At 36.5% G+C, this 17779-nt stretch overlaps 1 protein-coding gene across 1 annotated transcript in view; it reads right to left on the bottom strand.

Annotated features, from left to right (window-relative positions):
- The window catches only part of ZRANB3 (zinc finger RANBP2-type containing 3), a 269676-nt gene that overhangs the window by 81104 nt on the left and 170793 nt on the right, over window positions 1-17779 (bottom strand). Inside the window, exons 7-8 of the mRNA XM_060152984.1 lie at window positions 4005-4176; window positions 2551-2667 (exon numbers count right to left, since the gene is read on the bottom strand). Coding sequence (XP_060008967.1) covers window positions 2551-2667; window positions 4005-4176 — 289 coding nt within the window. The remainder of the gene's footprint in view (window positions 1-2550; window positions 2668-4004; window positions 4177-17779) is intronic.

The raw sequence follows: 17779 nt of genomic DNA, 5'->3' as shown, positions 1-17779 counted from the left end.
TATATACAAGCATCAAATCATTATGTTGTACGCCTGAAACTAATATAACGTTGTATGTCAACTGTATCTCAATTTAAAAAAAGAAGTCAATTCTTACAAATTAATCCATAGACTCAAAACAATTCCAATCAAAATTGTACATACTTAAGCTAATTCTAAAAACTCGTAAGGAAAAGCAAAGGACTTATAAGGGACAAAACAATTTTGAATAAGAATAAAGTAGGGGTGAACACCATGTGATTTCAAGACTTATTATAAAGGTAGAGTAATCAAGCCAATGTAGTATTCTGTAAGGTCAGATGTATACATCGATGAAACAGAATAGAAAGTTCAGAAACAGACCTATACATATATAACCAAGTGATTTTTTATGAAGGTGCCAAGATAACTCAATGAGGGAAAAACTGTCTTTCCAACAAAGAGTGCTGGAACAAATGAAAATCCATATGCAAACAAACAAACAAACAAACAAAAAAAACCCCCACAAAATCAGAAAACAAACTGAACCTCCACCCTGAACAAGCCACCACAATGAGAAGCCTGAGTAACGCAACAAAGAGTAGCTCCCCACTGTCTGCAACTAGAGAAAGCCTGTGTGCAGCAACAAAGACCCAGCGCAGCCAAAAATAAATAAAATAAAATAAATAAATTTACATATATATAAAAAAATAAAACAGAAATGGGATCTACAGACTTAGAAGAATTATTTGGAAATGACATATATGTTAGAGAATTTGTTTCCAAAATATATCAAGGGCTCTTATAACCCAATATAAATATGGGCTTGATATGAACACTTTTCCAAAAAAAAAAATGAATGGCTAAAAGGCACATGAAAATATGCTCAATATCATTAGTCATTAAGAAAAGGCAAGTTAAAATAATCATGAGATACAACTACATACTGAGAAAAATAACTAAAATTAAACAGACTGACAATACTAAGTGCTAACAAAGATATAGGACAACTGAAACTCTGACACATTGCCAGTAGGGATGCAAAAATATGGCACTTGGAAAAACAATTTCACAGCTTTTTATGAAGTTAAATCTATGCTTTCCATATGACCCAGCAGTCCCAGTTCCAGCTATTTACTCAAGTGAAATGAAAATACGTCTATACAAAGACTTGTACATGAATGATTAAAACAGGCTTATTCACAATAGCCCAAACTGAGACCATGCCAAATGGCCATTATGTGGTAAAGGAATTTTTTAAAATTGTTATATTAATATAGATATATAAATATTTATGTATCCATACATTGGAATATCAGTCAGCAATATAAATGAAAAAACTAATGGATCAATATTCAAAAGCTTTATGCTAAGTGAAATAAGCCAGACAAAAGGCTACATACTGTAGGATTCCATTTTTGCGACATTCTGGAAAATTCAAAACTATAGTGATAGAAAGCAGATCTGTGACCACCAACGTCTAGAGGGAGATGTGACGGAAATGACTACAAAGGTGCATGAGGAAACTTTTGGGGGTAATGCAAATATTCTCTGCCTTGATTGTAGTGGTAACTGACTGTATGTATTTGTCAAGCCTCATCAAACAATATGTTTTAAAAAGACAAATTTCACTGTATGTGAATTATACCTCAATAAACCTCTCTTTAAAAAATTATGTTATAGAGAAAAAAAAATTACGTTATAGGGACTTCCCTGGTGGTGCAGTGGCTAAGAATCCGCCTGCCAATGCAGGGAACATGGGTTCCATCCCTGGTCCAGGAAGATCCCACGTGCTGTGGAGCAACTAAGGCCGTGCGCCACACCTACTGAGCCTGGGCTCTAGAGCCCGCGAACCAAAACCACTGAAAGCCTGTGCGCCTAAAGCCCATGCTCCGCAACAAGAGAGGCCACCACAATGAGAAGCCTGTGCACCACAATGAAGAGTAGCCCCCACTCGCCACAACTAGAGAAAGCCCGCATGCAGCAACGAAGACCCAACGCAGCCAAAAATAAATAAAATTAAAAAAAATTATGTTATAAAAGATCTCAGAATTGGAGAAAGATGACACTCATTAGTATGTATAAGTTCAACCATGCCGGTAAAAACAGCATACAATGTGTGATGCGTCTACTTGAGAGTCATACTGAGATTTAAAAACTCTAATTTGCAGTTTTGGACAAACAGAATGTGAACACATCTATCTGTAGGGATCTAAAAACATAATACCAATTAAAAATGATTGACTTACATAAAAAAAGATTATTTGTAGCAATTATGTAGGCATACCATGGAAAAAGCAGGCAACAAACATGAATATATATAAGTCCTTTAAATGAGAAAGTGTAATATATATTATACTCCCTCATCAAAGTATACCCATATATAGAAAAGGATCGATATATGAACAGGTATAATAGTGTTCATTATACTACTGTTTACTTTGAATATGTCTGAATTTTTCCATAATAGAGATTAAAAATTAAACGGAAAAGACATGTTGCAGGATGCAAATAAGCTGCATAATTTAAAAAAATTAAATACATTAAATAATTTGTATCAAGACAAACACATGATGGCCCAGCAATGAGTACCTTGGCAATAGCAGTTTGTTTAAACATGCGAGTAAACAACCCCACGACAGTCTGGGTGGCACCTGAATTTGGAGTTCTCATTAATTTTTCCCACTCTTCAAAGCTGGAATTCAATTCCTATGTAGGAGAAAATAATGTTTAGAAATACAGCATAAAGAACATAGCAATTAATGCAATAATGAATCATGTCCTACTTATTTTTTTATACAGAAATATATATATATATGAAGAAAAATTCCCATAGGTGCCAGTGTGTTGATTTAAAAAACATCAGTGTGGATGTAGGTCAGACACATGTTTACGCTAATGATAGAAAGCAATGACAAGGTGTGGGAGGAAACCAAGCCCTTTGCTAACATCATATATCAAACAACTGCAGCCTTCTCTTACAGAGGAGCATGTAGTCAAGTAAAAATAAAAATTTAAGAAAATTTTTAAATAAAATAAAAATTTTATGTAAAAACTTAAAGAACTCACAGTAGCAAAAATATATATGGTAGCAAAGCATTTTTTACTAAAAGCACTGAATTTATTTAAATAAGCATAAAGACGGGGAATATTAGTTAAATAAAATGTAACATAGTCATATTAACTCTTATTTTTCTTTTGTTAAAATAATGGATACAGAAAATCAGATCGTTTTTATTTTACCAATAATATATTGCTCAATGTTTACAAAATTCTTAGTCTCAGGTTTCAAGACAAAACAAGGCAATAAACAGTCTCTGTTGACAAAGTTATATCCAGATTTGAAGAAATTTCAGAGACTATAAAAGCACTGTACTCCCCAAAAGTAAGTGTAGACAAGGATTGCCTAATCTTGTATTACCAATTCTGGTTTCTAATATGTTGAACTTTACATCTTACAACATGATCACAGAGCTTCAGGATTTCAAGAACAGAGGGCTGGATCCAAATTATCCTAGAAGACAGCTACTCGTACTTTAAAAAAAAAAAAAAAAATCCTACAGCAAGAAAAAGAACTTCCCTTGATAATTATTGGGCTTCACACCCTACATATACTTAGAATTCTTTTTTTAACATCTTTATTGGAGTATAATTGCTTTACAATGGTGTGTTAGTTTCTGCTTTATAACAAAGTAAATCAGTTATACATATACATATGTCCCCATAGCTCTTCCCTCTTGCGTCTCCCTTAGAATTCTTAATACTAAGTCTATGTTGCAGGTGAAGTGCTTTTTTTCTCTATTTAGCAGAAATATATTTTTTAATGACTAAGATACTAAATCTTTTCACATTATTTGATGACTAAATTTAAATTCTTCCTGCTCTCTTCTTGAAATGATACAAAGCCAATTCATATGGCTCTATTAATTAAACCTATTTTAAGAAAGTGGACTTTTCCTTCTGTGAAAAATGAAATATGTGCTATCTTTCACAGTATAATTTAAAATGATTTCAAATAAGACTCTCAATCAAACACGGGTTCTCACCTTGGCTGCCGCTGCTGGAAGATCAAATGGAATACGCTGTCTGATTTTAGGGGGCAGCTGGGTTAAAACTTCAGCCTTTAATCTTCTAATCATTATGTCACTTAATAGCTGATGAAGTTCATTAAGATTTGAGGCCCCTCTGCAATCCCACTGAGGTCTTTTACCAAAATATCTGTTAATATAAAGAAAACACATGTAGCAAAGCTGAACTTTAGAGTAAGAAAACAATTTATCCAGTGTGTTCTTCCTTTTAATAAGGAGCCATGACGCTGTTTATTTCTTTTTTTTTTTAAGATTTTTTTTTTTTGATGTGGACCATTTTTAAAGTCTTTATTGAGTTTGTTACAATATTGCTTCTGTTTTTATGTTTTGGTGTTTTTGGCCACGAGGCATGTGGGATCTTAGCTCCCTGACCATTGTTACAACATTGCTTCTGTTTTTATGTTTTGGTGTTTTTGGCCACGAGGCATGTGGGATCTTAGCTCCCTGACCAGGGATCGAACCGGCTCCCTCTGCATTGGAAGGCGAAGTCTTAACCACTGGACTGCCAGGGAAGTCCCTTTACTTTTATTTTTGAATGCAAATTAGTTTCAAAAAGCTCAGCTTTAGAAATAGTAATGAATAAGATTACACATTACTCTCAGCTGTAGTAAATGTTAGTGTTTAAACATAGTGTTTATACTGAGTTAATAAAAGGGTGGGATGAACAGATAACTATGAATACCACTGGCATTTTGGATGACCTCACACGTGGCAGTGTGTTTAGCAGATCTAGCCCTAAATAAGCACTAACTGCAAGTACACCAGCCAGTATACGTAACAACCAAAACCAACTAAAATGATTTCTACAAATTCTAGGAGGCAATATTATCTCCCATTGAACTGTTAAGCACAGCAGAGAGATCACTTGGTGATCTCTTCTTCCTTTGAACCACTGGATTGACAGCAAAGGAAAAAAAAAAAGGTACAAATGCCCTATGGAAGAGAGATGGGAGAGAAAACATCAGAGGATAAGTGATTTCAACAAACGTTTAAGTCAGACAGACAAGCGGTAGCTGACCCGACAAAAGAAAGTAAGCTACAACTTAAAATGTTTGCAATAGGGAACTTATCCTCTAGATCTCTGAGAAGACCAGGAGTTGGAAGCACCAAGCACTGGGGTAGGTATTAAATCTAGTGGACCTATTGAACTTAGGCATCAGGACAGCTGGCCTAATGGCATCCCTGAATCACTGTGACAACCCCACACAAATCCACAAAATTCCCAATCATCTTCCAGGGGCCAATACTACTAAAAATAGCTACTAGAGAATAATTAACAAAGGAAAAATTCCTGTTAGGTTGTATTATAATTACTAATATTAAAAATTAAATAACTATTCATTTTAGTGGGATTTGGTGGTATATAATGCAAACAGTGTCATTTTGAGAAACCTGGAACTTGGCTGACATTGTTTTTTTTTTTAGTTTAATGTATTTTGATAGCAAACATACAGGAATAGTACCAAAAACATTAAAATCATGTATTTGCATGTAGAATTGATTAGAAAAGTATAGTGAATGGATGGAACTACTGTATGATAAAATGACAGACACCACTTAGTTGTCATCAATAAGAAATGTACTTGTTTTAAAAAACTAAGGGCTGGCATTGTAAAAAATTTAATAGGTTTAGTTATAATTGTTATAAATTGAATTACTGAAACTTGTTTATTGAAATATTTTGACTTTTTAATGCTTTATGTCTCCATATTTATATTAAAACTTTATACACTAATGAAAATGGAAAAATACTTGCCAATAACCGATTCTGTCACCTATTTTTCCATTCACAATCAAGATACTTAAGTACATTTTGACCTCACGGTAAAAAAAAAAAAGAAAAAAAATATCTAATTTTTGTCAATTATATCTTAATAAAACTGGAAAAATAAACTGAACAGGAAAAAAATCTAATGTTTAGGACTACAGAAAATGAGAAAAAGATGTTGGGTCTTTTTTTGTTGCCATTAAAATGAATTCTTAAGCACATTCTCCACCTTTGCAAAACATTGGGCAAGTGTACAACATGCTAAGTGAAGGTCTTTTGGCACAATTATTCCACTTTGGTATAGAAAGCACACAGGTGTTGTCACACAGGCTAACCACATAGGCCTCACTTGCCTCCTGCAGAGCACAAAATAGTTGAGCACCACATGCACAGGTCTGTTTTGAAGTCGGAGCAATCTAATTTCAGATGCCACACACTACCAGTACCAGGCCTGTAACAATGAGGTTTCTTCACCCCTCCAGGAGAAAGCACTCTATTGAGAGAAGCTTTTGTAGCCAGTTGCCTCCTGGGTGCTTTGTCACTGGTTGATTGCAAGCTCTATGCTTGGTGTAAATGATGGTTTAGAGAAATCCTTTCATCCACCCTCCCTAATCCTCACTTCTCTTTTAGCTGGAGTCAGACCCCTTGAGGTGGTATTGACTTTAAAGAGTGTTGGCTTCTGAGCCCCCAGACTCAAGTTTGGGGTGCAAAAGGCAAATGAGAAGGGGAGGGAGGGCTAAGAGATGCCACCTGTAAAGACCTGGTCTCTTCCCCTTAAATTTGATGTAAATTATACATACTTTTTAGAATATCCTATTCTTTCTTAAAAACAGCTTTACGAAGATATAATTCATAATTCCATACAATTTACCCACTTAAAGTGTACAATTCAATAACGGTTTCTAGTATACTCACAGATATGTGCAACTACCACCATCACAGTAAATTTTAGAACATTTTCATCATCTCAAGAAGGAACCTCGGGCTTCCCTGGTGGCGCAGTGGTTAAGAATCCGCCTGCCAATGCAGGGGACACGGGTTCAAGCCCTGGTCCGGGAAGATCCCACATGCTGCGGAGCAACTAAGCCCATGCGCCACAACTACTGAGCTTGCACTCTAGAGCCCGTGAGCCACAACTACTGAAGCCCGTGGGCCTAGAGCCCGTGCTCCGCAACGAGAAGCCACTGCAATGAGAAGCCTGCGCACCACAATGAAGAGTAGCCTCCCCCTTGCCACAACTAGAGAAAGCCTGCACGTAGCAACGAAGCCCCAACGCAGCCAAAAATAAATAAATAAAACAAATAAATTTATTAAGAAAAAAAAAGAAAAAGAAGGAACCTCGTATCCTTTAGCTATCCCTCCCTTAACCGCTGTCCTGTCTACCCAGCCCTAAGCAACCACTAATCTATTTTCTGTCTCTAAAGATTTTCCTATTCTGAATTTTCATATATATGTAATCATACAGCACTGTATAGTCTTTTGTGACTAGCTTCTATTACTTAGCATAATATTTTCAAGATTCATCCATGTTGTAGCAAATGATATTCCATTGTATGGATATACCACATTTTGTTTATTCATTTATCTGTTGATAGACATTTGGGCTGTTTCCAACTTTGGGCTTTTATAAACAATGCTGCTATCAAAATTCATGTACAAGTTTTTTTGTGGACATATACTTTCATTTCTCTTGGGTATATACCTAGGAGTTGAATGGCTGGCTTGCATGGCAATTCTACGTTTAATCATTTGAGGTAGTGCTAGACTGTTTTCCAAAGTAGCTAGACCAGTTTACATTCCAACCAGCAGTGTTCAAGGATTCCAATTTCTCCACATCTTCATCAACACTTGTTATGTGACTTTTTGAGTTTAGCCATGCTAGTGGGTATGAAGTGGTATCTCACTGAGGTTAGCCATGCTAGTGGGTATGAAGTGCTATCTCACTAAGGTTTCGATTTCTATTTCTCTGATGACTAATGATGTCAAGCATTTTTTTTTTCATGTGCTCATTGCCCATTTGTATGTCTTTGCTGGAGAAATGCCTATTCAAATACTTTACCCATTTCTGAATTCAGTTGTCATACTGAGTTGTACGAATTCTTAATATATCTAGATACAAGTCCTGTATAAAATGTATGATTTACAAACAATTTCTCCTATTCTGTGGGCTGTCTTTTCATTTGTTTCTATTTACAATTTTGTTTGCTTAAGTTACCATTTATTTCAGATGTTAAATCCTAATGTTATTTAACTTGTTGTGTTAAATAACATTAGAAGTGGGACCTTATAGCGTGTTGTTACTTGATGTTGGGAAGAATGATGCACACTGTGAATAAAGAAAGGTGACCAGTCTTTCCCTAACAGGAGCTATTCACCATCTACTTTTATTGTAGCCACTCAAACTTACTTTTGTATAGATGGCTGCCTATGGCATTTAGCTGCTGGTTTTTATTTTAGAACTATATTCTTAATGAATTTTTAAAAAATCAAAGTGACACATGCAATAGTTTTTAAACTTCAAATAAAAAGACTTCCAAGGAAATAGGGTCAGTAAGTTCAGGCTTTGATTTATCCTCTTTGCTTCAAACTCAGGATAGGTAAAATATAAAGAGAAAACAAAAATCCACATTTGGGGATAAAGACAAGGTAAATGCCTCTGTAGTCCAGAAACAGAACAAAAATGTAAAGATGAGAGCAGGGTTAAAGCCATGAAGCTGCTGTTTTATGTTTAAGAGAAGGCAGTAAGAATCAAGAATCAGGGTTGTAAGGACAAAGTATTTTTGGTACAGTGTTAATATAAAATGGATTTTCTAGGAACCATAAATGCTGTTAATGCAAAAGGATATTGTACTTTGCTTTATTAGAAAATTAACCCAAAGTTGTTTGCCACTTTGGAAAATCATGTCACTGGCAACAGTGACACTGAAGTAGCTGCCTTGCAAACACACACAGCTATATTAGCTTGTGTTTGTAGAGCAAGTGTTTATAATGATTCCATACAGACATCAACTTTCATCAATTTTATGATTCAGATTCCCCCCTTTAATATCTCTGAAATTCACAGAGATCTATTAGTTTAATTGTAGCAGTTCTTCCCTCAATGGTATGTAAAATAATAGTGCATATTATAATCAAGGCTGTCTTAGATTCAATAAAATCCAGTATATAAATATACTTATTTCACTCTTTTTAAAATTGACTTCCAGTGTAGTCATTCCTATCTAATGATTATACAGACAAGATGGTGGAGTAGAAGGATGTGAGCTCACCTCTTCCTAAAGAAACACCAAAATCACAACTAACTGCTGAACAACCATTGACAAAAAAACATTGGAACCTACCCAAAAAGATAGCCCACATCCAAAGACAAAGAAGAAGCCACAATGAGACATAGGAGGGGCACAACTGTGATAAAATCAAATCCCATACATGCCAGGTGGGCAACCCACAAGCTGGAACATAATTATACCACAGAAATTCTCCTACAGGAGTGAAAGTTCTGAGCCCCACGTCAAGCTCCCCAGCCAGAGAATCTGGCTTTGAAGGTCACTGGGGTTTGACTGCAGAAATTCCACAGGACTGGGGGAAACAGAAACTTCAGTCTTGGAGAGCACACACAGGGTCTCGTGCGTACCAGGACCCAGGGGAAAAAATCAGTGACCTCATAAGAGACTGGGCCAGACTTATTTGCTAGTATTGGAAGGTCTCCTGTGAAGGTGGGGAGCAGCTGTGGCTCACTGCAGCGACAAGGACACGGGTGGCAGTAGTTCTGAGAAGTACTCATTGGTGTGAACCCTCCTGGAGGCCACCATTTTCTCACCAAGACCTGGCCCCAGCCAACAGTCTGCAGGCTCCAGTGCTGGGACGCCTCAGGCCAAACAACCAACAGGGTGGGAACACAGCCCCACCCTTCAGCAGACAGGCTGTTTAAAGTCTTCTAAGCACACAGCTTCCCAATAAACACACCCCCTGACATGGCTCTGCCCACCAGAGGGACAAGAACCAGCTCCACCCACCAGTGGGCAGGTACCAGTCCCTCCCCGCTGAAGCCTGCAAAGCCTCTTACACAGCCTCATTCATGAGGGGGCAGACAGCAGAAGCAAGAAGAACTATAGCCCTGCAGCCAGAGGAACGGAAACCACAATCACAATAAGTTAGACAAAATGAGAGAGCAGAGGAATATGTCCCAGATGAAGGAACAAGACAAAACCCCAGAACAACAACTAAGTGAAGTGGAGAGAGTCAATCTACCTGAAAAAGAATTCAGAGTAATGATAGTACAGATGATACAACATCTCAGAAAAAGAATAGAGGCACGAATCAAGAAAATACAAAATCAAAAGATTTATAGACAAGCAAAAGCTAAGAGAATTTAGCACGACCAGACCAGCTTTGCAACAAATGCTAAAGGAACTTCTCTAGGTGGAAAAGACCACAACTAGAAACAAGAAAATTACAAATGGAAAAGCTCCTATCTATTTACATTCAAAAGTACATATTATTTTAGTTTGCATAATTTTTATTTTTCCCCTGTGTTATGCTGGGTTGTATTAGTTTTTTAAAAAATTACCAGTAGACATAGATTATTATATCTATGTATTTTGTTTCAGTATTAGGGGAGCATTACATAATATTTATTACAAAACGTGGGCATTAGGGTCAACAGGGTTGAGAAACACTGCTCTACAATACTACTACTTCCCTGCTCTTATTATGGTCATTTACACCTATTATGTACTATATATGTAAGACTAAGTTCTGAGAAAAAAAAGTTATTTAATATTTGTGCATGTCAATCTTTAACACAAAGTAAATAAATAAAAGCCCATGAGGAGCAATAAAGACCAAGTAAAGTAAACGAACAAACAAAACCCCCACAACATTTGAGGAAGATGAATGCACAAGATCTTAAATGCCTTAAATTAGAAAACTGTAAGTATTATGAAGGTAAATGTAACATGACATGCAATACAACACAGCTACAAAGATGGTGGAATAGTGACTCTTACCACAAACAAAATGTGAAGAAATAGCTCATAAGCTAAAAAAAGGTATTAAACAGAACTCCTCATACAGTCAAATTCTCTTTACCTGGATAGGTGTACACCAAGGCACGTTGGTAGTTATGAATTACTCCATCTCCTACCTTCTAATTGCTCCCACACAACCCTAAGTTTAGTTTCTAAAATGCAAATTATATTATTCCCTTCCTTAAAAACTTTCAAGAAAAATATGAGCAATGATGTTTCCCTCTTCCAATACCATAAACTCTTACTTTATTTTTAAGATTTATTTATTTGTTTGTTTATTTATTTTGGCTGCACTAGGTCTTCATTGCAGTATGCAGGATTTTTTTTTTTTAAAGATTTATTATTTATTTAATTTATTTTTGGCTGTGTCGGGTCTTAGTTGTGGCATACAGGCTCTTTGTTGCAGTGCGTGGGCTTCTCTCTGGTTGTAGCGTGTGGGTTTTCTCTTCTCTAGCTGTGGCAGGCAGGCTCCAGGGCACGTGGCTTCTGTACTTGTGGTGCACAGGTTCCAGAGCACATGGGCTCTGTAGTTTGCAGCACGTGGGCTCTAGTTGTGCTGTGTGGGCCTACTTGCCACATGGCATGTGGGATTGTAGTTCCCTGACCAGGGATCAAACCTGCATCCCCTCCATTGTCAGGTGGACTCTTTGCCACTGGACCACCAGGGAAGTCCCCAGGATCTTTTTTAGTAGCAGCATGTGGACTTCTTAGTTGCAGCATGCAGAGTTCTTAGCTGTGGCATGCAGACTCTTAGTTGCTGCATGCAAACTCTTAGTTGCGGTATGCATGTGGGATCTAGTTCCCTGACCAGGGATTGAACCCAGGACCCCTGCACTGGGAGCATGGAGTCTTACCCACTGGACCACCAGGGAAGTCCCTGTTACGGTTTTTAAGTGTTCCTAAAAATTCAGCTTGGAAATACAATACTAAACCAGGATTCTCCCATGCTTTATCAGTCTTATGAGATTAGATGATAGTCATAAAACATCACTAAATACGGGAAATTAGTTCTTCCTATTATCTCATACTCTCTCAATTGTCAGCCCCAGACTCATAATCATGAAAGTTATGAGTGAAATAATAATGACTGAAAATTTCCCCTAGTTAAAGTCAGATACCAAACCACAAATCCAGAAAGCTCAGAGAATATCAAGCAGGATAAACACCCAAAAAACTACACCCAGGCATACCACATTCAAACTTCAGAAAATCAAAAATAAGGGAAAAAACACTGAAAGAAGTCAGGGAAAAAAATAAAACACCTTACATATATGGGAGCAAAAATAAGAATTATATATAACTTTTCCTCTGAAACGAAAGCAAGAAGAGAGTAGAGTAAAATATTTAAAGTGTTCAGAGAAAACCCCACCACCCTAGAATTCTGTACCCTGCAAAATTATCCATCAGAAGTCAAGGTGAAACAAAGACTTTCTCAGACAAACAAAAATTGAGGGGATTTGTTCGTAAGACCTGCTTTGCAAGAAATATTAAATGAAGATCTTCACTGGGACAAAGTGAGACAGTGCCATGGACATATATACACTACCAAATGTAAAATAGATAGCTAGTGGGAAGCAGCCACATGGCACAGGGAGATCAGCTCAGTGCTTTGTGACCACCTGGAGGGGTGGGATAGGGAGGGTGGGAGGGAGACACAAGAGGGAGGAGATATGGGGATATATGTATATGTATAGCTGATTCACTTTGTTATAAAGCAGAAACTAACACCATTGTAAAGCAATTGCACTCCAATAAAGATGTTAAAAAAAAAAAAAAGAACCAAGTGAGAAAAATAAAAGTCCCCGTGAAGAGAAAATAAATAAATAAATGAAGATCTTTAGAAAGAGAAAAATGATGTAAGTCAGAATATCAGATCTACATAAAGAAGGCAAGAGAATTGGAGAATGAATGAGTGAAAGTAAAATAAAAACTTTTATTTTTCTTATTTTTAATTGATCTAACAGATCACAGTTTGCTCAAAATAATAATAGCAACAGTGTATTCCATTATCTCTCTCTATATATGCTTATGTATAACTGAAATGAGTGACAGCAATGATACAAGGTACTAGAGGGAAGAATGAGGATTATTTTGTTAATATAAGATACTTGCACTATTCATGAAGTAGTATAGTGTTGCTAGACCATGGTATAGTGATGACTTTTTAGATACAATACCAAAGGCATGATGTATAAAAGAAATAATTGATAAGCTGGATGGACTTCATTAAAATTAAAACTTTTGCTCTTTGAAAGACAATGTGAAGAGAATGGAAAGATAAACTCCAGACTGAGAAAAATATTTGCAGAAGACACACTAATGAAGGACTATTATCTAAAATATGCAAAGAACTCTTAAAACCCAAGAATAAGAAAACAAGTAACTCAATTTTAAAATGGCAGGACTTCCTTGGTGGCACAGTGGTTGAGAATCTGCCTGCCAATGCAGGGGACACGGGTTCAAACCCTGGTCCGGGAAGATTCCACATGCCGCAGAGCAACTAAGCCCATGAGCCACAACTACTAAGCCTGCACCGTGGAGCCTGTGCACCGCAACTACTGAGCCCACATGCTGCCACTACTGAAGTCCGCGCACCTAGAGCCCATGCTCCGCAACGAGAAGCCCGCAAACCACAACGAAGAGTAGCCCCCCTCCCGCAACTAGAGAAAGCCTGTGTACAGCAACGAAGACCCAACGCAGCCAAAAATAAATAAATAAAGTTATTTTGTTTAAAAAAATGGCAAAAGACCTGAACAGACATCTCACCAAGAAAGATACACAGATTTCAAGTAAGCATATGAAATGATTTACAACATCATAAGTAATTAGGGAATTGCAAATTAAAACAATGAGATACCACTATACATCTATTAGAATGGCTAAAATCCAAAACACTGACGACACCAAATGCTGACAAGGATGTGGAGCGATAGGAAATCTCATTCATTGCTGGGGGGAATGCAAAATGGTAGAACTATCAAGTCATGAAAAAATGTGGAAGAAACTTAAATGTATATAACTAAGTGAAAGAAGTTAATATGAAAAGGCAACACTATATGATTCCAACCAAATAACATTCTTGAAAAGGCACTATGGAGACACTAAAAAGATAAATGCTTGCTAGGGCTTACAGGGGAGGGAGAGATGATTAGGTGGAACACAGAGAATCTTTAGGGCAGTGAAACTATTCTAACAAAGGTGGATACATGCCACTGCACCTTTGTCAAAACCCATAGAATGTTTAATACCAAGAGTGACCCCTAAGTAAACTGTGGACATAGGGTGATAATGATGTGTCAATGGAGTTCAATGATAGTACAAATGTGCATTGTGTTGCAGAATTTCAATAGTGTGGGAGGTTGTGCATTTGTGAGAAGAGGGGGTATATGGGAACTCCTTGTACTTTCTAGTCAATTTTGCTGAGAACCTACAACTGCTCCTAAAAAATAAAGTTTATTAATTTAAAAAAGGGGGTGTTGCATATTTCAGTTTCTACCCTGCACATTTCCAAGATTCCCTCCCCAAAGCCCACTAGGGCAAAAGATCTTCTGAGCTAAGGGTGCCTGCGCTGATGTCAGACTGCTTGAGATCTTGGGCTGGGGAGCTTTTAAGTGCCTAAGGCCAAGGAATTTTCAGAGGTCTATGAGGCTTTTTTTTAATGAAGTAAAAAGAACAAATTTGTGTGTGTGTGTGTGTGTGTGTGTGTGTGTGCTGGGGAGTATGGTGTACAAAAGCAGGAGATTCTGGGACTAGGAAACATTCCTGACTTTAGGTCTTAGCCATTTCTTTCCTGATCTTTAGTTTCTAAAATGCGTAAAATGTGAAAGTCCACTATTTTGGGGGAATGGTTGAATAAAATGTAGGTCATGCCAAACATGGACTATTAAGCAACTATTCATTAAGAAGCAGCTGATTATATGTATGGAGTAAGAAAAATGTCAAAGGTATACAATAAATGAAAAACAGAAGTTGTAGAGTAATATGTTTGATACGAAAGATTATGTATATGTATATGTGTGTGTACATGTGTATGTCTGTATAATAATGGAAACAGCGCTGGAAGAATATGCAGCAAAATATAACATTGCTAATCTTGGGGGTAATGGTGGTGGGGATTAAAAGCGTTGACATAAAAACTTTTTTTTTAACTCCCATTTTGTTTTTAGAGGCATACTTCAGAGATACTGTGGGTTCAGTTCCAGACCACCACAATAAAGTGAATATCACAATAAAGCGAGTCACACAAAGTTTTTGGTTTCCCAGTGTATATAAAAGTTATATACAAGTTGCATACAAAAGCTGTATATAAAAGTATACTGTAGTCTCTTAAGTGCGCAACAGCATTATGTCTAAAAGAAAAGTACATACCCTAATAAAAATATTTTATTGCTAAAAAATACTCAGCTTCAGTGAGTCATATTTTCGCAATAATAACATCAAAGATTACTGATCACAGACACCATAACAACTATAATAATAATGAAAACATGTGAAATATTATGAGAATTACCCAAGTGTGACACAGAGACATGAAGTGAGCAAACACCACTGGAAAAATGGTGCTGATACACTTGCTTAGATGCAGGGTTGCCAGAACCTTCGATTTATGAAAAAATACAGTATCTGAGAAGCACAATAAAATGAAGTATGCCTGTACTTTGTCTACCTGTTTATAATAAGCAAATAATGCTTTTGTAATTAAAAAAATTCAATTCAGAAAAAAATCACAACAAATTTCACAATTTAAAAAATTTATAGGGGCTTCCCTGGTGGCTCAGTGGTTAAGAATCCACCTGCCCATGCAGGGGACACGGGTTCGAGCCCTGGTCTGGGAAGATTCCACATGCCGCGGAGCAGCTAAGCCCGCGAGCCACAACTACTGAGCCCGCGAGCCACAACAACTGAGCCCGTGTGACACAACTATTGAAGCCCGCACGCCTAGAGCCCGTGCTCCGTGACAAGAGAAGCCACTGCAATGAGAAGCCCGCACACCACAACGAAGAGTAGCTGCCACTCGCCGTAACAAGAGAAAGCCTGTGCACAGCAACAAAGACCCAATGCAGCCAAAAATAAAAATAAATAAATTTATTTTAAAAAAAATGTTTATAAACACCTACACTTGTTTCCAAATCCAGGAAAAGAACACATTTTTATTAGTTAACTGGACACACATCTATAATGCTTTTCCCACATTTTCCACTGCTTACCCTTTGATTGCCTCTGTAATATATTCTTTAAAGAAATAGGATAATTCAGACTTTACTCAAGCATGGATGACCAAATTTTATTTTCTATTTATAATTTTTAAAAGTTTCTTTCAGGTTCATAACTTATCATTACCATGTTGTGTAAAATTTTTTGGAATTGTCAAATTTGAAAAAACTTCCATCAAGTTTCTGCTATATATGAGCTGTAAGAATTGGAATTATTTACAGATTAATCCTCTGGCTCTGTACCTTTCAACCTTGCTTGTCTTCCATTACTTATATCCTTCCAGCGTGAGTGCCAGAGGACAAGCTCACACTGCAGTACAACTGCCATCCTTGCACTGTGCGTGTTCCTGGAAGCCATTCCTACATTGGGATGGCTAGCTATCACCTAAAAATACCTAAAAATGGAAATTACGGAGAACCACATAAACTCAAACCAAGTGTACCCCCAATAGAGTTTCCTCTTAGCCTGATCCAGAAAATGCTCGCTGACACCCAACACCACCACACAAATATATATATACGTGTGTGTGTATATATACATACATATATATAAAAATACATATATATATATAAATGATGGACTGAAAAAAGATCTTTCAATCTATTGAGATTAAAGTAGCCTACATCTATAAATTTGACAGGACACAAAATTGTGAAAATTGCCGAAGTCCTTCCCAGAGTCTTGAAATGGGCCTATATGTAAGTGAGTGATTCTGAAGTTTAAGGTTCATTAGTTTTATGGGAAGGAAAGAAAATTATAAAACAAGTCTGTAAGTACAATGGCAAAGAAGGTGTATACATGAAAGAGGAAAGGTGTAAATGAATAAGAAAAAAATATTTTTTAAAGACCAAGCAGCAGCAGTATGCCTTAGGGTATAATTAAACATTTAAACATAAAGAAAATGTAATTCCTAACAACCTAAAATTAACAACAACAACAACAAAATTTCAAATGTCTCTAAAGAAGTTAGGAAACATGAACCTTTAAAACTTTTTTGGAATTAATATAGCCATTTTCTCATTCAGATTTACAAAGTAAGTAAAAACTCGTTTCTCCTTTTCTAAACAATAAACATAAACTTTTTTGTATCTGTCTTTTTGACCATGTATAATTAAAAAGAGGCATTTCTACATAGGCACTTGATATTAGCTTATGATGATGAAATTGGAAGTTTATGGCAAAGAACATGCATGCTTATCTGTGTTCATGAACACACACATGCGCGCACACACAGAGTTAACTTTGGACTTTGGAAATTACCCTCTGACTTCTTTTTTAGAAGTTAAGTTCCCTTGTGTACTTTTGCAGCAATCCCTTTCTTCTACTCCCAGCTCCTGGGAAACACTGATCTGTTTTCTGCTCCTACAGTTTTGCACGTTTCAGAATGGTACATAAATAGAATCATACAGTATGCAGCCTTTTAAATCTGATTTCTTTCACTTTGCATACTGCATTTGAAATTCACCTATGTTATTGAGTGTATTAGTAGTTCATTCCTTTTTATTGTGAGTAATATATTCCACTGCATGGATATTTTATCATTTGTTTGTACATTCACCAGTTGAAGGACATCTGGATTGTTTCAAGTTTTAAGTGACTATAAATAAAACTGCTGTAAACATTTGCATACATATTTTTGAAAGAACATATGTTTTCATTTATCTTGACTAAATATCCAAAATGGGATCACTGGGTTGTATGTTAAGTGTATGCTTAACTTT

Source organism: Lagenorhynchus albirostris, chromosome 6 (assembly GCF_949774975.1).
Source record: "Lagenorhynchus albirostris chromosome 6, mLagAlb1.1, whole genome shotgun sequence".
NCBI lineage: Eukaryota > Metazoa > Chordata > Mammalia > Artiodactyla > Delphinidae > Lagenorhynchus > Lagenorhynchus albirostris.
The sequence above is the reverse complement of the archived record's forward strand: the minus strand, read 5'-3'. Positions and strand labels throughout refer to the sequence as shown.